The sequence below is a fragment of the Solanum verrucosum genome, unplaced genomic scaffold, assembly GCF_900185275.1.
Source record: "Solanum verrucosum unplaced genomic scaffold, falcon-dt-bn FXZP01000049.1, whole genome shotgun sequence".
In the NCBI taxonomy this organism is placed as follows: Eukaryota; Viridiplantae; Streptophyta; class Magnoliopsida; order Solanales; family Solanaceae; genus Solanum; species Solanum verrucosum.
In genome coordinates, this window is record NW_026020221.1 from 6,105,956 (window position 1) to 6,129,056 (window position 23,101).

Genomic DNA, 23,101 nt, shown 5'->3' on the forward strand with positions numbered 1-23,101 from the left:
TTATTATTTTTAAAATTAGACATAATTTTTTAAAAATAATTAAAAGTGAAAAGATAATAAATTAATTAAAAAAAGTTTAAAGTGAAAAGAAATAAAAATAAATATTTTAAAAAGAGAGAAATAAAAATAATTAAATATATATAAGTTTTATTATCAATAAATATGTGTACTAACTAATTATAAAGTTACCAATCAAAAAATGACACATGTCCAATTTGTACACTCATCACTTGCCTTCAAGAGAGTGTGCACACTCTCTATGCCATGTCAACTTTTGTAGTGTATTTATTCCATTTTAAATGAGTTTACGGGGATAATAGGACCCTAGTTAAGTTTAAGTTTGTCTCTGAGATTTCGGTCATAGTCTAGGAGGTACTTATGCATTATCCCATAAAAATATGATTTAAAGCAAAAAAAGTTCAAAAATAATAAATAAAAAAAAACGCCCAGAGCATACGTTTTTATGCCCAAAGCTTACGTTTTTTTGTTTGGAGCTTACGCTCCAAATTCTAGGACTTACGCCCTATGGATCTACGCCTTACATTTGCGCCCCGGTGCGTTTTTGGTGTGCCCGCCCCGAGACTCACCCAAAAAACGTTTTTAAAAACACAGCTTTGAGGTGTCTCTTGGGAATTTCAAATTTAAGCAAATAAGATTATCAAATAATTAAATTTATAAAGACATTGTCTTAACTTTAAAGGCCGACCTATTTTGTAATTAAATGTAATACAAAATACATATATAAAGTAAAAATGATACTCTAATTGGTATGTGAATCAAGTTACGTTTCAATTTTATTTTTTTCATACTCCTACTATTTCTAGAATATTTTGATAGTTGGTATAACAATTTATTCAATTCATAATAATTTCAAAATTATAATCAATAGGAGTGTATCTAAGATATAAACATATGTAGTGTTATATAACGTATAATAATTTATATATGTCTATTTATGTCTTACAAATTATTACAAGAAGTATTATAATGACAATTGAAAAAAAAATAAAAAAAAATAATTAATAATAATTAAAAATAATAAAAAAGATAATATATATATATATAAAATCATAAGATCTGTTTTTTTTTAAAATTAAGCTATAGGCCTCCTATCCTATTGAGTCAATAACAGTTGCCAATAACAATTTTAGGTGAAAAGGCCCAAAAAGAGCAGATATACTAGAACAACAAAAAGTTCTCGGCACAAATTTTAAACATAAAATTTTTTGCAGCCTCGTAATCACAGTTTGTCTCTGACATCAGTGAAATTATTTTCATCAACAGATGAAACAACCTTCCAACAGTCCGCTTCCCAATCCATTCAATTGCAATGCATCAAAGGTGCACATTAATTCAACCACAATATATTTCGTGTCTCGACTAAAATTTTCATTATGTGCTATTTCAATCATTGCATCAAACATTTCATCGAAGTGTGCCTAAAAGAAGTTAAGCTCTACCTCATCTAGCTCTACTAATTTATTAGACTAGTATGTGCATTGTCCTCCTTAACATCACTATCAAAAAAATCCGAAATCGCTTTCACCATTGACACTGATAATTAATAATAGTTTGTACCTTCCTCAGCAAACAACTCCGATCCGAACAAACCAACCCCGAGATGCGAACTCTATGAAAACTCCTCTATTCGACGACATATTCATTTAGTATGTCAGGTAGTATATACTTTTCAATTAAGTAAATCGCATAACAGATTAAAAAGTACATTTTCGTGTTTCAATCTGTTGTTGGTGGAGCGTAGTTAACCTTGGAGCTAAGTTATACATGAACCAAAAAATAGTCATTGTTTTTTATACTGGACAAATAATGTCTTGGACTACAAACGAGTAGTGACATTTGCACTCTTTTTTTTTTAAGTGTTTCAAAAGTCATTGATTATGCACCATTTTAACATGTGTTGTCTGCCTGACGCACTCACACAGTGAGTCGTGGATTATCTTGAAGTTTACATGTGTTTTTCACCCTGTCCTCTTACTAGCCCGCAATTGATAGTAGGCTTATCCCATTTGTCACATGAAAATGCGATGTAAGTAGGCACTTGGTGAGAAATTTAATGTAAAAAATCCTCTCAAATAACTCTTTTTCTCAACAAAGGGAGAGTGGAAGAGTGGGCTTCACTCCCACAAAAGTCCCTCATTAAGGAGTGTTAGTTTTTGCATATTAATATGGAAAAATTACTTAAATACACAACACTTCTTTACCTATTCTCAATATTTCCCTACTCTTTTACTAAAATACAAAAATCCCTTATTTTCCCCCAATTCAACTTATCCGGATACTTTATTAGTTTAAGTATCCGCCCGTTATTAATTAAAGTATCTGCGCTGCTATATTATGCATCTGCCCGTTAATTAAGTATCCGTGCTGCTAATAACTTAATAATTTAAGTATCCGCCTGTTATTAATTAAAGTATCCGCACTGCTATATTATGTATCCGCCCGTTAATTAAGTATCCGTGCTGCTAACAACTTAATAATTTAAGTATCCGTCCGTTATTAATTAAAGTATCTGCGCTGCTATTTAAGTATCCACACTGCTATATTATGTATCCGAAAAACACTAAAAAAAGGATTTTTTGGTAATTAATGAAAAAGTAGGGAAATGAAGTAATTTCTTTCTTATACTATGTCATTTGCCTAATTTTTACTATTAATATTAATAATAGATATGCATCATTTGCATGGTAACTTTGTCTGGTTGGCAACTTCTATACATACTATATGAAGTGAGTATGTGGCATGTATTTTAGAAGTTGCAATTCTCACTTTTAAGAGGCATTTCATCCATTGTCAATTAGACTTAATTGGCATTATTTATTTTTTATTAACGTTGTAGTGAACATTGCCAATGGTCATAGTGTAACATTTGTACGTTGGGACATTTGTTGCCCCTCACCATTATTTTTCATAATACTCTATCTTTATACCTTGTAATCTATGTAATCTCTAGGCCATTTATCTTCACTATTTACTACCTTATTATCTTCCATTCCTAGGAAGACTTCCTCAACTATAAATAGTGGTGGTCTTCATTTGTTTTGTACACAAGAAATTATAGAGTGCATACAGTTTGTCAAAAAAGAGAGTTTTTATTAGTTGAAGGGAGGTCCTTTTTTTTTGGAGCTACACTTTGTGATTAGGTTGTTTTATCCTGGAGGGAACAAGTCAAGAAGGAATATTGTTGGACCGATGAAAAACATTTGTTGCAGTGGGTTTGAATCTCCTTAAAGAGAGCGAGATACCCTCGCCTCATCCTGAAGAGATTTTTATTCCTTCATTCTAATTTATATTGTAATCTTTTAATCTTGTAATTTTTAGCAACAAAGAGTATACATACACAATTTCTATGGATCAAATCTTATGAAATTGAAGTATAAACATTAAGGACATAGTATTACAGATCCATGCAAAGAATTTTAGGATGAAATTTCACCTTTTGATTACTAGAGTCAACTAGCCTTAAATCCAAAAAAGAAACTATAAGAAAAGGCGTGTAGTGACAACATAAGACACAATTAAAACTCCAAAAATCTCCACAATAGACATTATTAGCGACTGAAGTCTCGTTGGCGTTACAACTGGTTATTATTGGCGACAAAACTAAGTCATCATAAAAGTTCTTAGTGACAATTGAAAGACACCACTAAAACTCCAAAAATGGATGCAATTACATACACTAGTCATCGCTAAGAATATGCATTAAAGGTAACTTAAGGCACTCAAATTTTGATACTAGTAGCCACGAATAGATAAACAGTCGCCGCTAAAAGCATGTATTAGTGGCAACTAAAGTCATCGCTACATAGCCCGTCCCTTGAGCGTGGAGCCCTTGCTCTATCCCCCCTTTGATTTTGTCGATCTCTCTTGAACTGCACGCAGCTTTTCCCTATCCTCCTATAAGTAGTCCACTGAGAGTAGGGAGCTCTAGTACTCGTTGTCTTACTCGTTATACTAGTTAGACTCACTTCAAGTATTCCGTTCGTTCACTTCAAGCTCGAAGATATACGTATCTTTTCGTTCAACTCCTTTCGTTTATTCCACTCCTCCTACATACGAGTAGCTAGGGAGATCCTGAACTAAGGTATGATTCCATTTTCCTTCGACGACAAAGAAAGTTATAGTAGCTTATTCCATTTGGAAGGTTTTTTTAAAAGTAAATATTAGTCGTGACTTTAGTGGCCACAAATATATATTGATGGTCCACCTTATTAAAACCTTTAATGGCAACTTAGTCGCTGCAAATACTTATACTAGTTGTCGCTAAAAGTGAGTTTTAGTATCAACATAGTCGCCGCAAATACTCATACAATAGTCGCTAAAGGATATTTTAGTGGCAAAATAAATCGCAGCAAATACTTATACTATTCATCGCTAAAAGAGCGTTTTAGTAGCACTATAGTCGCCACATTACTTATAGTAAAAGTGTGTTTTAGTGGCAACTTGGTCGTCTTAAATATAAAACTTAGTCGCCGCAAATACATATAAAAACGGTCGCTAAAAGTGAGTTTTAGTTCAACTTAGGGTGTGTTTGGATGATGGAAAATGTTTTCCTAGAAAATGTTTTCCAGGAAAACAAGTTGATTTTTGACTTATTTTCTCATGTTTGGTTGGTGAGTAGAAAATATTTTCCGGAAAAGATATTTAGTGTTTGATTTATGAATGAAAAATATTTTTGAGAAATATCTTTTATTTTTATTAGAGTAGAAAATAATTTTTGAAATTGAAAATAGTTTTTAAAAACAAACTTAAATTTTTTTTTTGGGGGGTGGTAGGGGTGGGTGAAGGGGGGGGGGTCGAGTGTAGGGGTGAAAAAATGAAATTTTGAAATTGAAAATATTTTTTAAAAACAAACTTGAAATTTTAAAAAAAATTTGGGGGTGGGGGTGGGGGTGGGGGGGCTGGTAGGGGGTGGGTGGGTGGGGGTCGAGGGTAGGAGTGAAAAAATGAAATTTTGAAATTGAAAATATTTTTTAAAAACAAACTTGAAATTTTTTATTTTTTTTTGGGGGTGGGGGTGGGGGGGGCTGGTAGGGGGTGGGTGGGTGGGGATCGAGGGTAGGGGTGAAAAAATGAAATTTTGAAATTGAAAATATTTTTAAAAAACAAACTTGAAATTTTTTATTTTTTTTTGGGGGTGGGGGTGGGGGGGGGCTGGTAGGGGGTGGGTGGGTGGGGATCGAGGGTAGGGGTGAAAAAATGAAATTTTGAAATTGAAAATATTTTTTAAAAACAAACTTGAAATTTTTTATTTTTTTTGGGGGTGGGGCGGCTGGTAGGGGGTGGGTGGGTGGGGTCGAGGGTAGGGGTGGAAAAATGAAATTTTCAAATTGAAAATATTTTTTTAAAATAATTTTTAATATTTTTTTGGGAGGGGGTGGGGGTAGGGATGAGGTCGGGGTAAAAAAATTGAATTTAAAAACAAACTTTAAATTTTTTATTTTTTTGGGGAGGGGTTGGTTGGGGGGTGGTTTGAGGAATAAATTGATTTTTCAATAAAAAATAATTGTAATTTAAAGTTGGAAGAGAGTTTTGGAAAATGTTTTCCTTAAGTTTAGAAGGGAAGTCATTTTCCTTAAATTTGAGGAAAATGAGTTGATTTGGAAAACATTTTCCAAAACATTTAGCCCAACCAAACATGAGAAAATTGGAAAACATTTTCCGGAAAATGTTTTCCTTCATACCAAACACACCCTTAGTCGCTGCAAATACTCATATTAGTCGTCACTAAAAGTATGTTTTAGTGGCAAATTAATCGCCACAAATACTTATACTGTTCGTCGCTAAAAGTGAGTTTTAAAGTCAACTTAGTCGCTGCAAATACTCATACTAGTCGTCGCTAAAAAGTATGTTTTAGTGGCAAATTAATCGCGGCAAATACTTATACTGTTCGTCGCGAAAAGTGTGTTTTAGTGTCAACTTGGTCGCTGCAAATACTCATATTAGTCGTCACTAAAAGTAAGTTTTAGTGGCAAATTAAATGCCGCAAATACTTATACTGTTCGTCTCTAAAAGTGCGTTTGAAGTCAACTTAGTCGCTGCAAAATACTCATACTAGTCGTCGCTAAAAGTATGTTTTAGTGGCAAATTAAGCGCCGCAATACATATATTGTTCGTCGCTTAAAGTTGTTTTAGTGTCAACTTAGTCGCCGCAAATACATATAATAATCGACGCTAAAAGGGAGTTTTAGTGTCATTTTAGTCGCTGCAAATACTCATAGTAGCCGTCGCGAAAAGTTGGTTTTAGTGGCAAATTAAGCGCCGCAATTACATATACTGTTCGTCGCTAAAAGTGAGTTTTAGTGTCAAGTTTGTCGTAGCAAATACATCGTCGCTAAAATTGAGTTTCAGTGTCATTTTAGTCGCTTCAAATACTCATACTAGTCGTCGCTAAAAGTAATCTTTAGTGGCAAATTAAGCGCCGCAAATACTTATATTGTTTGTCTAAAAGTTATATTTAGTGTCAAGTTTGTCGCCGCAAATATGTATAATAGTCATCGCTTAAATTGAGTTTTAGTGTCATTTTAGTCGCTTCAAATACTCATACTAGTTGTCGCTAAAAGTAATCTTTTGTGGCAAATTAAGCGTCGTTGCTAAAAGTGAGTTTTAGCGTCAACTTTGTCGCCGCAAATACATATAATAATCGTCGCTAAAAGTAGATTTAGTGTCAACTTAGTTGCCACAAATACATATAATAATTGTTGCTAAAAGTGAGTTTTGGCGTCAACTTAGTCGCCGCAAATACATATAATAGTCGTTGATAAAATTGAGTTTTAGTGTCATTTTAGTCGCTGAAAATACATATAGGAATTGTCGCTAAAAGTGAGTTTTTATACTGTTCATCGCTTATAGTGTGTTATAGTGGCAACTTAGTCCCCGCTAAAAATATGTTTTAAGACAATTAGTCTCCGCAAAAGGTATATTAGCAGCACAAAAGGATAATTTTATCACCATGAATACGAGTCAATTTGTCCATTAAGAAGGTTGCCACTAGAAAGCAAGGTTTTAATGACAACAAAGGTCGGTCGCCGAAGAAAACTATTAGAAACGACGTTAACTTGCTACAATAGATTCAAATTTGTAGTGCAATTATTAGTTGCCACAAACATGATTTTTTTTAATATATAATTGCCCAATAATATTATAAATTATCCATTACCAAGCCAAATATATTTCTCAACTAAAGAAAAAAATTGTTCCATAATAATTGTCTCAAATTGATTCTCATTTTAAAAGTTCAAGACAATCAAATACCCGATTATATTTGGGTTGACTTGGTTTGGTATTGAAAGAACAATTCGAATATATTTGGGTTGATTTCATTTTAGGAAAAACTACAGAATATGGCAAACATCAATATATATTTAAGACAAATGACTACATTTTATCTTTTTTATATTTTATGGATATAAATACACAATTAATAGCAAAGTTAATGATATACAAATAATATGTTTTTTTATATATATAAATATAAATAAATATTAAATAGGATGCTTATTATTACACAATAATTAATTAGTCAGGCACATTTTCATCTTTCTTAAAACGGTTGTAATCAATATTTTCCTTTTTCAATGTTTCTATCTCATCAACTTGCCATCGTCAACATTTTCTCTTTCTTCAAATTCTCTACATCAATGTTTTTTTATTCATTCCCCAAATTATTCCTTCCGATTCATTATCATTTTGCACAATTCCAGAAAAAAGTTTGATGGTGTGTATCAATTATGTATCACATGATTGTAGTTTTTTTCTTGATTCTATGAAGATTATATTTGTATACATACATATTTTCATCTATTTTTCATAGGGTTTCGATTGAAGATTTTGTTTCACCATTACAATGGTTGAAAGTGTTACTCCGAGAAGGGTTACAAAATGTATACATTTATTTGATAAATTAGTGGATGAAATACCTTCTTTTGATTTGTATATTACTCAAGAGCAAGTCAAAATTTCAGGGTCTATTATTGTGATTGAGAAAGAAAGAAGAACAAAGAAGGTTAATGATCTTATACCATTGAAGTTGTGTGAAGAAACCGAACATGCAAAATCAGTAAAGAGGAAAGAAGGTTCAAAATCTTTAAAAGTGAAAACCAATCTAGAAAAAAAGTCAACAATGTTGATTCAGGTGGTAGTGAAAAAAGAATAGTTCAACAAGAATCGGAGGAAAACTAGATTGAAGTTTGTGTTCTTTATAATTTTAGAATAATGCCAATGCCATTTATATATATATACTAGATTCTTAAGGCCCGTGATACGGGCCCAATATAATCAATTATTAATTGTTATTTGACAAATATTAAAGGGTAAATCACTTACCTGTATACTTTTTAAAAAATATTTACTATATTTGTCAACATTATTTTTTTAACCATATATGACAATTTGGCTGAATTAAATCAAATTCACTTCGTCCTTTCCATCTTTCGCTCCCAATTTTCTCTCGCCGCTACGATTTTCTCTCGTTGGTGCGATTTTCTCTCGCCACTTCTTACTCACAATTTTCTTCACAAATACAGCTATACTACCTTCAGAGATGTGAATTCAGTGCAGTTTTGAGACGAATCAAGTCGAGCAGAGAGTTGAATTTGAAGTTTTTTGAAGTTTGAAAGGTTAGAAGCTTTAAATTTGATTGCATGTCTTAGTTACTTGTTTAATTCATCCTTAATTCTGTATCTCGGCTATACTAACCTTCACCTATGAGTATTCAGTGATCAATTTCGAGATGAATCAAGTTCGGGCAGAGAGTTGAGTTTGAATTTTTTTGAAGTTTGAAAGGTTAGAAGGTTTAAATTCGATTGCATGTCATTAGTTACTTGCTTAATTCAAGATTAATTCTCTTTCTCGGCTATACTAACCTTCAACGATGTGTATTCAGTGATCAATTTCGAGATGAATCAAGTTCGGGCAGAGAGTTGAGTTTGAAATTTTTTGAAGTTTGAAAGGTTAGAAGGTTTAAATTCAACTTTAATACATTGTAATACACTTTTAATACAAGTTTAATTCATTTTTGCAGTTTGTTGGTTGATTTGTTATGATTTGATGACTTGTTTAAATTTTTTCTTAATTCACTCTTCTGATTGATTTTCTTGGTTAATTCATAATAGATTCAAGTTTAATTCAATCTATAGAACACTCTCTCGTCGTTTCCTTAGTTATTTGTTTCAATTTTTTTCTTAATTCACTCTTCTAATTCAACTTTAATACATTGTAATACACTTTTAATACAAGTTTAATTCATTTTTGCAGTTTGTTGGTTGATTTGTTATGATTTGATGACTTGTTTAAATTTTTTCTTCATTCACTCTTCTGATTGATTTTCTTGGTTAATTCATAATAGATTCAAGTTTAATTCAATCTATAGAACACTCTCTCGTCGTTTCCTTAGTTATTTGTTTCAATTTTTTTCTTCATTCACTCTTCTAATTCAACTTTAATACATTGTAATACACTTTTAATACAAGTTTAATTCATTTTTGCAGTTTGTTGGTTGATTTGTTATGATTTGACGACTTGTTTAAATTCTTTCTTCATTCACTCTTCTGATTGCTTTTCTTGGTTAATTCATAATAGATTCAAGTTTAATTCAATCTATAGAACACTCTCTCGTCGTTTCCTTAGTTATTTGTTTCAATTTTTTTCTTCATTCACTCTTCTAATTCAACTTTAATACATTGTAATACACTTTTAATACAAGTTTAATTCATTTTTGCAGTTTGTTGGTTGATTTGTTATGATTTGATGACTTGTTTAAATTTTTTCTTCATTCACTCTTCTGATTGCTTTTCTTGGTTAATTCATAATAGATTCAAGTTTAATTCAATCTATAGAACACTCTCTCGTCGTTTCCTTAGTTATTTGTTTAAATTCTTTCTTAAATCACTCTTCTAATTCAACTTTAATACAGTGTAATACACTTTTAATACAAGAACACTCCCCTGTCCTTCCCTTGTGCACACTATTCCTTTGCCATTTTGGTGTTTGTGCTTGCACTACAATTTGGATATCAACAGGCACTGGCAGGGGAGTTGTTGAGTCTGGCATCTCTAGTCATCTGTTCTATGTGGTATGAGTTTGGCTTCTGGCACTTTAACTGTTAACTTATCTTTTGTTTTCTTGCTGCTCATCTTTGTGGCTTCCATTTTCTTTTTGCTTATCACACCAGTTTGAGTTTTGTGTGTTGGAAGGATGTATATACTCCCTCATAGACTTTTATATAATAGTATTAATATCTCCCAGAAACATTGACATTGTACATTTGCTGAACTGAACAATAATTGAATTAGATACAGTTGTAAAGGCTAACCTGAGAATTCATTACATAAGCAATGAAAAATAGACTAATCTGCACACTTTTTAATAATGTGCAGAAAAAAATATATGACTAATCTGGCTGTGCTGCTTTACTTCAATGGACGATGGGATCCTAGCAACAAATATACTAATTATGTGGCAGATGGTGTGTTGATAAATACGGAATCAAACTTTGCCACCCTCGTTTCTATAATTGCTACTCAATTGTCAATAGACACATCAACAAGTAAAGTTGAAATCAGATATAAAATTGATGAAAGGTCTCCTCCAATTCAAATTCATAATGATATGGGGGTAAAAGTATATGTTGAAACCAAAAAGGAACATCGAGATATGGCAAAATACCCTTTGTGTGTCACAACAACTGAACCAGTCAACTTGGAGACTAATTCTACACTCATTCCACTATTATGTTTAGACACTTCAGAAGATATGAGGGTTATACACAATTCATACTTCTCTAATACATTTAATGGTATTGGGTGAGGCAATAGGGTTAATTGGCTTTGGATCATGTGAGGAAGTTGATGAGCTAGAAGAATTAGCACCAGGCATCATTGTTAATCCCAATCACTCTTTATTTGAGAAAGATCAAGTGTATAAGAATAAATATGTCCTCACCAGTGCACTAAAAAGACATTCCATTCTTAAGCATTTTCAATTCAAGACAACAAGATCAAGCTCAATCAGGTAAGACCTAAATTCAAGTCACTTTAAATTATTGATTGTATATTAATTTTTTTTCAACAGCTATTCGATACAGTGCTTAGGTGAAAACTGTAGTTGGAGTTTACAAGCTTCAAGCTTGAACAAATCTCAAATGTTCAAGATTAGAGAATTTGAAAGTGAACACACATGTTTGTTGCTACATAATTCATTATCGGAAAGGCAAGCAACTAAGAGTGTTGTTGGGAGTATTATTGTCAGTAAATGTGTTGAACCATATGTTATTTACACACCAAAAGATATACAACGTGACATGTTAGCTGAATATGGTGTGCGACTCACATATATGCAAGCATGGAGAGCTAAAGAAGCAGCTCTTGAATTAGTCCGGGGTGATCCAATTCAATCATATGCAAAGTTGCCAAGCTACTTTCACATACTAGAGGCAACTTACCCTGGTTCCCATATAAGATTGCACAAATCAGAGGATGACCATTTTCTATATGCGTTTGTAGCTTTGTTCACCTCGATAAAAGGATGGGAATATTGTAGACCAATTGTAGTTGTTGATGGAACTTTCTTAAAAGGAGCATACAAAGGGACACTACTAACCGCTAATACCTTAGATGCAGCAGGTGAGACTTTCGAATATGATACTAGTATTTTCTATATTGAATTTCTGAACTATGAATTAAAAATGAATTATAATTGCAGTAAAAATGTATTAAAATTGTATTAAACAAATTGTACATGGTGCAGGGAGTATACTGCCACTTGCTTATGCCATTGTTGATTCAGAGAATGATGCATCTTGGAGGTGGTTTTTTGAGCAATTCAGAGATGCATTCGGTCAAAGATTAGAGATGTGTATCGTTTCCGATAGGCATGCAAGCATTATTAAGGCAGCTTCGAGAGTCTATGATGAAGTACCTCATTTTGCGTGTATGTGGCACTTACTGCAAAACATAATGAAAAACTTCAGAAAAAGTCAGCAAAGGGTAACTGAGTTGTTCTACTCTATGGCAAAAACATACACCATGACAGAATTTAATCAATGTATGACAATAGTTGAGAAAATAGATAAGAGGATCAAAGATTACTTGATGAACATTGGATACAACAAATGGTCGCGTGTGCATGCTGAAGTAAACAGAACTTGGATGATGACGTCAAATATAGCAGAATCAGTCAATTCAAGAACAAGACATGCCAAAGTTCTTACAGTCTTACACCTCTTGGAATTCATGAGACAGCTTGTCCAGAAATGGAATAACAATAACAGATCAAAGGCGACATTTTCAGGTTTTCACCTTGGGAAAAAGTATGAAAATATATTGCGGCGCAATAAAACTGCATCAGAGAAATTAAGGGTATGCTTGATCTGTAAATTATTTTTGCTAATATTTTTTCTTCTGATTCATATCTAACATCTCTCTTGATTATATTTTTTTCTTTTCATAGGTTATAGAGACAAATAAATATGTGTATACGGTACTTGATGGTATTACACAATTCACAGTTTGTCTTCACCAACGTACATGCACATGTGGGAGATTTCAATTGGATGAGTTGCCATGTCCACATGCTTTAGCTGTTTTAACAATAAAGCACACTTGTTATGAGAAATATTGCTCTGATTACTATACAAGAAAAAATTTATTGCTGACATATCAGTTTCAAATGGATCCCCTGCCAGATGAAAGCACATGGAACACACCAACACATGTTCTTGAAGAGGTTGTACTTCCACCTCATGGAAAGAGACCTCCGGGAAGACCAAAAAATAAAAGACATACACAACTCAGAGAAGATGGATTCAAGAAGGCGAAAATTACATGCAGCAACTGTGGACAACAAAATCACAACAGGAAGACTTGCAAAAATGTTAGGCCTTATGATCAAGAATAAGAATAAGAAATAAAATTTGTTTTACCATGATTTTCTTGGTTAATTCATAATAGATTCAAGTTTAATTCAATCTATAGAACACTCTCTCGTCGTTTCCTTAGTTATTTGTTTCAATTTTTTTCTTCATTCACTCTTCTAATTCAAGTTTAATACATTGTAATACACTTTTAATACAAGTTTAATTCATTTTTGCAGTTTGTTGGTTGATTTGTTATGATTTGGCGACTTGTTTAAATTCTTTCTTAATTCACTTTCTTGGTTAATTCATAATAGATTCAAGTTTAATTCAATCTATAAAACACTCTCTCGTCGTTTCCTTAGTTATTTGTTTCAATTTTTTTCTTAATTCAACTTTAATACATTGTAATACACCTTAACTATTGTTTACCTCAATGCTTAGTTTCCTTATTGCTGTTGAATCTCTGTTGAAACACCCAAATACGAATTGGTACAATCTACACCTAATTACGAGATTCGCAAATACCCAAATACGAAAAAAAGAAACATCTTTCGTGCAAGCAAGTACCATTGCATGCCAGCACATATTTGTTCAATAAAAGCTAAGCAATCAGAAAGTGAAGAATAGACCAATATAGTTTTTCATAGCCATACTAACTACAAACTGTTTTTACACCATATAGTTTTCACAGTCATACTAACTAATATAACTATATTTCTTTATCTTTTTGGTCTTTCGTCTTCACTTTGAAGGTCACTCGCTTGCTTCCTTCTTACATATTCCCATAATATAGCTCCAAATCTCTTTCGGAGAATGTCTGCCTTTACTTGTTGATTTAGAATATGTTGGCCATTACTTACAAACTCCGCAAATGCAGCAACGAAAACTCCACAGTCCCTAAAAAATTCAATATAAAATTATTATCAAAATATCTACTTAATACAAAAAAGAATACCTATTTGATAATACTTACAGCGAGTCATCTTGTTGTTTGGGAACACCTTTAGTTATGAAGTGAAACTCAATTTTCTCGAACTCATCTATCCCACTGTATTTCGGTGTTGCCTTCAATTCAGGACGCTTATCATAGAACTTGACCACACTCAGGTAATATGGTAAAACAATTGAAAGCATCTCAACAATATTTTTAACCTCAAAATTCACCCCACCCCTTGCCGGAAATGAATCATATACCTCCAAAGACCTTTGCACAATATCAAACACGACAAGAATCCAATGACAACCCTCTTTAATGTTTAGAGGAAAAAGAATATAATCCACTTTATCCCACGAAGTGCTTGCCAACAAACGATGTCCACATATATACCGGGCAATATCATCAGAATCTTTTACTTTATAGTTCTTCTTATTCTCATGAGCATCACAAAGTTGAAAGAAAGAAGTAGTAATTTTCGTCTTGAACACACAATCAGTAGTCGTAAATCGAACATTACTGTTGACTTCATATTTTCCTTTCTTTCTTAGATAATAGAAAATGACATCAATATGCTGCAAAAAATTAGAATTGAACTGTAAAAAAGAAATAGTCTCAAGAAACAAATATTCAATTAACCTCAAGAAACTCAGTAAGTAATATTGCAACACACAAGATTCACAAAATTCTCACAATATTCAATTAGTCTCCAAGAAGTTGTCAGTTAGTAAGTGTCAACCACTTATATATAAAATGTTGGGAAAGATAAACACGTGGATAGTAAGACGTTATCTTACACAAGGAGACTACAATTGGTGTAATGTGTTCTAACCTCTATCCAAGCATTCTGGTCACAAATATTATACAGAATCTGAAACACATCAGCACCTATTCAGTCTAATGTGATTTGGAATAAATTATTGAACTAGTTATCCATCAATAGGAACAGCTAGCACAGGATACACTGAATAGCTGGAGTGGGCTACAATGCATGCGACAAGTAAATCAATAGAAACTTAAGTGTATAAAATGACACAAGCAGTAGCAATAATCTACTTCATATGGCAGGAGAGAAATTACAGAATTTTTCAACCCAAAGAACACAAAGGTGCTCACTAGACAAATCATTCAGGAAATTCAACAGCAGAGGTAGTATGACTCCTAGAATGGCAAGCGTTATGAATAACAAATATTGACGTCCAATTAAACTTTATACAACTAACCTCATCACACCATTCTTGTCCAGAATGTGCCAATTTGAAAAACCAGTGTCTTTCTGCTACATTACAAATACTTAATTCAAATGTTGGACTGATAACATTAAGAGCATCTGTTTAAGGTTTCTTTCCCCTATCAAAACATAAAAAAATTACAACATAAATACTCAGAAACGGGACAGCAACAAATAAAAAAGAGGTAACTAAGGAAACTAAAGAAGAGTGAATTAAGAAACTTGTATTTATTGTGAATTAGAGGTAACGAGAGAGTTCTATAGATTGAATTAAACTTGTATCTATTATGAATTATGTAAGTTATTCAACAGTAACAAATTAACCAGCAAACTTCAAAATGAATTACCTCTTCGTTATACCCATATAAAGCCACTTAATGAATGAATCGATCAAATCTGATTCATTATCTCCTCCAGTTGCATATGAAAAATGATGTTTTGTCTCAAAAAACTGACGTGTTACACATAAAGTTCCTCCAGATTCGAAATGTTGTGTGTAGGGAGATGTTATTAACTTTCCTGGATTTTTCTTTCTGCCACGTTTCTTCGGTGTCACTTTCTTTTTGTTTTGATCAACAGGGGCTCTTTTCTTTAGATAAGATTCTTCGGTCTTATTGATCTGAGAAAGATCTTCATCAAGAAAAATAAAATCATCAAGAGTATGCAAAGGTTTTTGACAATCCTCTGTTGCATCTGCATACAATAGACATATTGATTAATTTACAGTCAACAGATGCAACACTTATTTATGTTGGCTTTGTTGACTACATTACCATAAGGTTGCGCCCCAACTGTATTCACATCAGCAACCTCTTGGACTGTAAGCAAAGTAAATATTTTAATAACGTTATTAAAATAAAATGAAAAGAAGTTTATTTGAAGTGAAGAAAATTAATACCATTTATATCAGCAACAACCTCTGACAAAACTTTTTCAATAGCAATTCCTGCAACATCTTCCTCTGTACATAACAAAAATATTTAAAATAAGATAGTTGAATTAACATATATGAAATATGTAATATATTTGTATAAAACCCTTCATTACCTATTTTACTTGATACTCTTTCAAAATTTTCAACGTCAGCAAATCTAACTGAAGCTTTAAGCACTTGAGATTCTTCATTCTGATTTGATCTCATAACATGAGCATCGTGACCTCTTGATTCATTTACAGATGCATTAACATAGGGAGAGAATGATGTATATGTAATTAACACATATTATAAGAAACACATATTAAAAGTATATTATGACTATAACAGAAATGTATTGAAAATATAAAGAAACCTCCATTGAAATCTAATCCACCCGAAAACGTCTCGCCAGCCTGCTTCTTAGATGGTTCCCTGACTTCTCTGATAACAGAGCTGCTGCCACCATTCTTAGCAAACAACAAAGAAATATCCTCCAATAATTGTTTGTTAGAATTCACCACAAATTCTTTGATTTCATTAAATCCTAAATCAATCTTCTCTTCAAGTGCTTTGTTATTTTCATTCACCTAGTAGATATTAAACCATAACACAAAAATTAAAAATATAAAAGTTCTGGAAAAAAAAAGCCTAAAGTCAAGTTTGTATATACCTTTACAAGTTCTTTTCTCAATTCAATAACTTCATTGGTCAACATGTCTAGACCATGACTTGATCCTTTAGGCTCCAATTTCAAAATTTCAGCATTGTAATCACGAGGTTCTGGAAGCCTGCATTTAGATACTTCATCTTCACTAGCCACTATGTTCTCAAACTGAAAAACCAAATAAACAAAATAAAAATAGATATAGTAACTTGAGTAGAATTAAACAATGTCATAAAATGTATTAACTTTGTACAAATACCTTATTTTTTGTAGGCATGAAGAGACATTTCTCAATATATTTTTGCCATGGACTTTCGGCAATTGTCTTCCAATTCAAGATTCTTGGATTTGAGTTAGCAACCCGAATGGCTATATCTTCATCAACTTTTGAACAACACTCAAAAATCCAAATTTGAAGAGCAAGAGGCAAGCCACCCAATCTATAGTATTTATGGGTTGACTTAAGCTCATGTCTCACAGAATCAGACAACTTTTTGTAGACATCTAAACCCCATGGATATGAATGAATTGTCCACTTTCCACAAGGTAAAAATCTCTATTAGTAATTTGGTATTCGTTGTCCTCATATGAAAATAAAAAATCATTAATGAAGAAGAGAACAGCCAATGAAACAGCTGAGTCATCATCTAGGAATTTTTTAGCTAGAAACAACGCACGTAGATGACTCTTTGCAACAGTGATTTTTTTCGGAAAATAACTACTCAACAAACTACATTTAGAATCAGGAACAGTGATAGGAGAGCCATCACTAACACAATTTAAGCCGGTAACTATTCCAAATTCTCTAAGACCAAAAAACAACTTTTTGTTATTTATTTCAATAGCAAACACATCATCCGGTGTGTGTTTTAACTCTCTATTTATAAGGCAATGAATAACTTGTAGTTGTGTGCTCGCTTTTGGAAGGTCAAGAAAGTAACCAAAACATGTATTCCTGAACAACTCAAGTTGTTTATCAGATAAAGATAGTTTGATTTGGTCGATGACACTATGATTAGTGTAAGATGACCACCTACTCGAAATATACACAACATCCGGATGTTTCCAGAATTTACGATCCTGCATATGTATTAAACATGAATTAAAAATGTGTTACTACATACTAAAGTTGAATTAAAGATGAATTTCACATACTATGTATCAAAGCAAGGTAGTAATCAGTTGAATTAAAGATGAATTACACCGATGACCACTTCTGGTTCCAAAATCCAAACCCAGAACTTATCAACTTCAACACAAGCAGCCTAAACAATGATCTAGTTGTCATACACTTAAAGCTCTATTTTATATCGAAAAACCAACTTCCAAAGCAATTTAAACCTACATTTCCACTTTATCCATTGGAACAAAACATTCGAGTGCGGGAGAAAAGATCAGATAGAACATGAAACAATGTTACTCCAAAATATATGATGTGTCCTCTCATTTACACATCTTTTCACACGAACAAGTGTTACCAGCTATTTGACAAACTTCACTAATTCTAGACAAAACAATGGACAAAGAGGAGATATTTTGCAATTAAGTAAAACATAAATGTCAAATTCAAAGTGACTGCTAGCTTCCTGCTATAGCACTGCTCTTCATTGGAAGAGTATTCAAGACACTAGGACACTAAATCCCAAACTAGTTAGGGTCAGCACTGAGAATCCTATTTATCCCTCCCCTTTATTTAGGTGACCCTTTTAATCAAACAAATGCAAAACCTGCTCTATTCACTTCCTGCCATTTCTTCAGATGACAATCCCTTAAACCTGAGATATAAAGCTACTAATAGCTAGCACTGCAACACTATGCATCCTAACTTGATATCTCACATTCATATTTGAGTGTTTAAAACAAATTGTATTACTACATACTAAAGTTGAATTAAAGGTGAATTCCACATACTAGATCTCAAAATCAAGGCAGTAATCAGTATACAATCATTCCTAAAACAACAACTAACTAGGAAAAATACTATCACATACCATATCTACTCTCTGGTAGAATGACATTTTGAGGCAATCGATTTCGAGTTTTTGTATCATTCACTGGCTTCTTCTTCTCCAACCCATCTTTATTTTTCAATTTTTTTGACTGAACTTGAGGAGGTAAATCATCAAAATCGTCATCACAGTCCACGATTTTCTTCGACGTAGATGCTAAATCAACGCATCTTTTTTTCGATTTCTTCACATTGTTCACCTCTTTAACTCGTTTTTTACCTTTGTTTGCTTCTTGTTCTGCTCCTCCTTGTTCTGCTCACCCTTGTTTGCTCACCCGATTCTTGTGAGATTCCCAAACTAAAATTGGGACAGTCATTAACTTCATCAGTAGGAGATGAAACTTGACCCCTCATTCGACTCCTTCTATAAACTTTCTGATTCGAAGTACCAACATCACTAAGTATCCGCGGACTTCTTCTAGGTGATTTTCGTGCTCCTCCTTCTTCTTCCATTAGAATTTTGTGCTGAAAGATGGGGAAGAAAGAACAACAAAACCCTAAAATTTTCGGACAGAAGAGTAGAAAAAAAGAGAAAGAGGATATGAGCGAATGGGCAACACTTTTCTTGCTTTAGTTTAAAATTTTGTTTTAAAATTGTTTTAAGTAACTATTGCTAAAAGTTGACAAAAATGGTAATAAATTAAAGTATACTTAAAAATGGTAATTATTAAATAAAAGGCCTTCACTTATGTAATTTTTCCAATATTAAAAGGTATTTCTATAGCATTCTGATCAACATTAATTAATATTGATCCTAGTAAAAATTTAGTATTAAAAAATATCAAAAATAACCATCAAAGAATATAGTGCATTGAATGCTGTTTCTCCTTCCTTAATTAAATATCTTAATTTTGAGTTTTGGATATGAAAAAAATTCTTAATAGAGAGCTCTATATCCGAATGGGCAACTCCAATATAAATATCGAATACTGAATAAAAAATATTAAATTAAATTAACCCAATAATATTTTAAAGTATAATTGATATTAGCGATGGGTAGATTCATTTTTTAAGTTGTAAAACTCTGAAGTATAATATTCAATTTATTTATTTGTTACTATAAGACACAAATTTAGTAGGATTCAGAGTTAATTTGTCTATTAGATTGGATTATATCTTATATAAAAATCATGAATCATTATGTATTATCATCTTGAAATCTATCCTATTCATTTCAATTAATCTGTCGAATTTTTCTTTATAATCTATTAAAAAGTAATGTCCCTTTTCTTTTTTAGTTCCAACTCCACATAACATATTTAAGATCACAAGATTAAAAGACATTTACTATATTTCACATATTTAAAATTTAAAATCACAAGATTAAAAATCTTCCTTAATTTCTTAAACTTTGCCAAGTCAATATAGAACAAACACATTGAAACAGAGAGATTAATATTTTTTATTTATCACTCATACATAAAAATTAGAACTAAGAAGCATGTTTCACTATTACATGAAGTTCTATATATGCATAATTTGTCTTAATGAACATAATTTTTTTAGCATGATATAAATGTGTTTTTGGTTCTCTTTTTTCATGCACAATAACTTATAGGAACAAGTATTTTTGTTATTTTTATCAGTTTAGTGAAAAAATTTCAAACAATCTGAAAACATAAATGCATTTTCTTTGTTTTAAAAAAATCTATTTAGAATTAAATGCTAAATTAGCATGATATTTTAATACATAGATCATTACATATCGTATTGATTTCCTCATCCAGTTATTTTATCTTATCCAAAATTTATTCATAATTTTTAAAATTACTATTAATCATTTCTATTTTTGTCATCTCTTTCTAAATATTAATCTACTTAAATTTATTTTACTTCTCTAATTAATGTATTGATTTTTCATGTGTTCTGATTCTTAACTTCTTATTTCAAACAAAAGAATAGCAATATTAAGTAAATAAAGTAAACAATCTGATTAATCTTAAAATTTAAAATATTCTATTATCAAAATATTCTTATCATTAATGTACGTAAATTGAACACGAAAAATACTTATTTATTTCTCTTTAATATTTGATTCGCAAAATTTTAAAACATTTATTTAAAAATTTAGTTAGTTTCTTAGTTTACTTTAATTTCATTTAATTTATCTATCCATTTTATTTATTAATTTTTATTTTTATACTCCCTAATTAAAATATTTTTATTTTTTAATACATTTTAAATCATGTTTGTTTCTTTTTATATTTATTTGAGTGCAAAAAGTAAAGGTGTTAATGAAATGTAAATTGATTTAATAAATGGGTCCCACCATTTTTAGATAGTACGGCTACTTATGATATTTTTTATGTTTTTCATGATAGAAAGTACATGTGGCCATTATAATAATAGCAACTTGATTGGGTATTTGGGAAATTCAATAATTTTGCAGCAGAAAGTACAATTGTTTTAAGCTGATAATTTTGGTAAAATGACAAAAGTGCCCCTGGTCGTCATAATTTGTATAGTTGACTAAGAAAAAATTTGTGTGAATTTCCTTTTCTCTCTTTGATTTTCATTCTCGAGTTTTCTTTTTTGAAATTTGTAATAATTCACTTAAAAGTTCTCATTACAAGAATTGTAGAGAAGACAAAGAAAAAAATAAACAAAAGATATGGGCAATAAAATAGAAGGAGCATACATGTAGAGACGAAGATAAGTGAGAGAGTAATTTCTAGAATGAATATGTGTGAGAAAGATAATTTTAGGCAATTTCTAGAATAAAGATAGTGGGAAGATAATTCTAGAATTACCTATGCTGGTCTGTGGTACCCACTTGGAGCCCCCAATCAGATTTCAATTGACACGTGCACAACACTTTAAAGTGCAACTGAAATAGCTTCTTGTACAATTTTTACTGCGGTGGTCGTCCGATCGTCATCATGCTTCTATATAGTAAAAAAAAAAAAAAATATATATATATATATATATATATATATATATATACACACACTTTCATTATGTGAAATTGTCATTATGTGTTGTCATCTAGTATTGAAATAGTTTAACAAGTTGAATTTGTATGTATATAGTTGGAAAAAAAAATTGTTGAGGAGTTGTGTGATTGTCAATTTTGTATACAGTAGAATACTTGTATACATAGTTCGATACATATGTATATTTGTATTGTTATACTTTCATCAATACTTTACATTTCTGTGTTAGTCAAACATAGCATTCATATTGATAATTTGTAGAGTAGAATGCATACAATTTTGGATACTTCTATTGTGTTAATGTGAACAATATAAGAAATTGAAATACAAATAGAGAGAGTTATACTTGTCATTTTTTTTATGTATCTTCATCTTGTATTGAAATAGTTAAACAATTCAATTTGTATGTATATAGTTGTAAAAAAATGAGTATCGAAAGAACATGAGCAAAAAGAGATAGAATGATTGTGAAAATGTCAATTTTGTATATAGTAGAATACTAATATACATAGATAGTTGGATACACATGTATCTATGTATGTATTTTTATTCTTTCATCAATACTTACATTTCTATGTTAGTCAGTCATTCCATCCATATGAATGTTTGTAGAGTAGAATACATATAATTAATTATTGATACTTCTATTGTAGTAATGTGAACAATACAAGACATTGAAATACAATTAGATACAAGTTATACTTGTCAAGCTTTTGAACGAAACAATACATATATACTTGGATAATTACATATACAATTGGATACTTCTAGTGAATAGGTTTCACTGTCAATTGATTATTAGTTTCACTTTGCCACATTAATCGGATGTACATGATACATTAATACTTTGCATTTGATTATTTGTATTTCAATCTATGTTAGTATATTATTGCATTCATATGAATATTAATAAAATTGAATACATATATACTTGTATACTTTGTAGTGTACTAATGTGACTAGAAAAAGAAATTGAGATTTATACTTTTCAAATCTTTTATACTGAACAATTTATATGTACTTGGATATTTACATATACAATTGGAGACCTATAGACTATAGTGCATTAAGAGTCATTGCCACTTGTTTTGGATTTTCATATGTAGTTGTCACTTGGATTCGACTGAACATATACCCGTACTCCCATATCGTTGCATATTTTCACAGGAGTATCATTACCTTTGACACTGTATTTGATGGTGATACACGTTGTAGTCAGATCAATGTTCAATTGGCCCGAAATTAATTCAATCAAATCAGAATACGAAGTATATTCTTTCAATACGATTCCATCAATACTATATTCTATATAGCAATTTTCATCGTTTCATTTTCCAGCATGTCTGATCAATATTGTTAGGTTGCCATTGAATTCAACTATTTTCGATTCATGAATAAGAGCAATGAAAAATGGAGCAATTTAAAAAAAAAAATGAAAAGAATTAAAGCAATCACTGTTAATTGGTAATTATGACTTGTTAATTGATTAATGGAAAATTGAGAATTTAAAGGGATTAGTTAAAGGTCTGTCAATTATAAATAAG

The 23,101-nt window shown here is 31.3% G+C and overlaps 1 protein-coding gene and 2 pseudogenes across 1 annotated transcript; 1 reads left to right on the forward strand and 2 right to left on the reverse strand.

The window, feature by feature from the left end:
* The first annotated feature begins 10,810 nt into the window (after positions 1 to 10,810).
* On the forward strand, positions 10,811 to 12,912 carry LOC125831424 (uncharacterized). Its single transcript, XM_049510628.1, has 4 exons — positions 10,811 to 11,028; positions 11,089 to 11,639; positions 11,764 to 12,374; positions 12,466 to 12,912. The coding sequence occupies exons 1-4, from the start codon at positions 10,811 to 10,813 to the stop codon at positions 12,910 to 12,912; spliced, it is 1,827 nt and encodes a 608-aa protein (XP_049366585.1).
* A 678-nt stretch (positions 12,913 to 13,590) lies between these two features.
* Positions 13,591 to 16,955, reverse strand: LOC125831038 (uncharacterized; annotated as a pseudogene).
* A 1,371-nt stretch (positions 16,956 to 18,326) lies between these two features.
* Positions 18,327 to 19,077, reverse strand: LOC125831425 (uncharacterized; annotated as a pseudogene).
* Positions 19,078 to 23,101: the final 4,024 nt, after the last annotated feature.

Excerpts from the sequence above, each read along its gene's own strand:
- LOC125831424 (XM_049510628.1), top strand. The coding sequence starts at position 10,811 with ATGGTATTGGGTGAGGCAATAGGGTTAATTGGCTTTGGATCATGTGAG. Across the intron at positions 11,029-11,088 it reads ACAAGATCAAGCTCAATCAG|CTATTCGATACAGTGCTTAG; the intron begins GTAAGACCTAAA and ends TTTTTTCAACAG. Across the intron at positions 11,640-11,763 it reads TAATACCTTAGATGCAGCAG|GGAGTATACTGCCACTTGCT; the intron begins GTGAGACTTTCG and ends TACATGGTGCAG.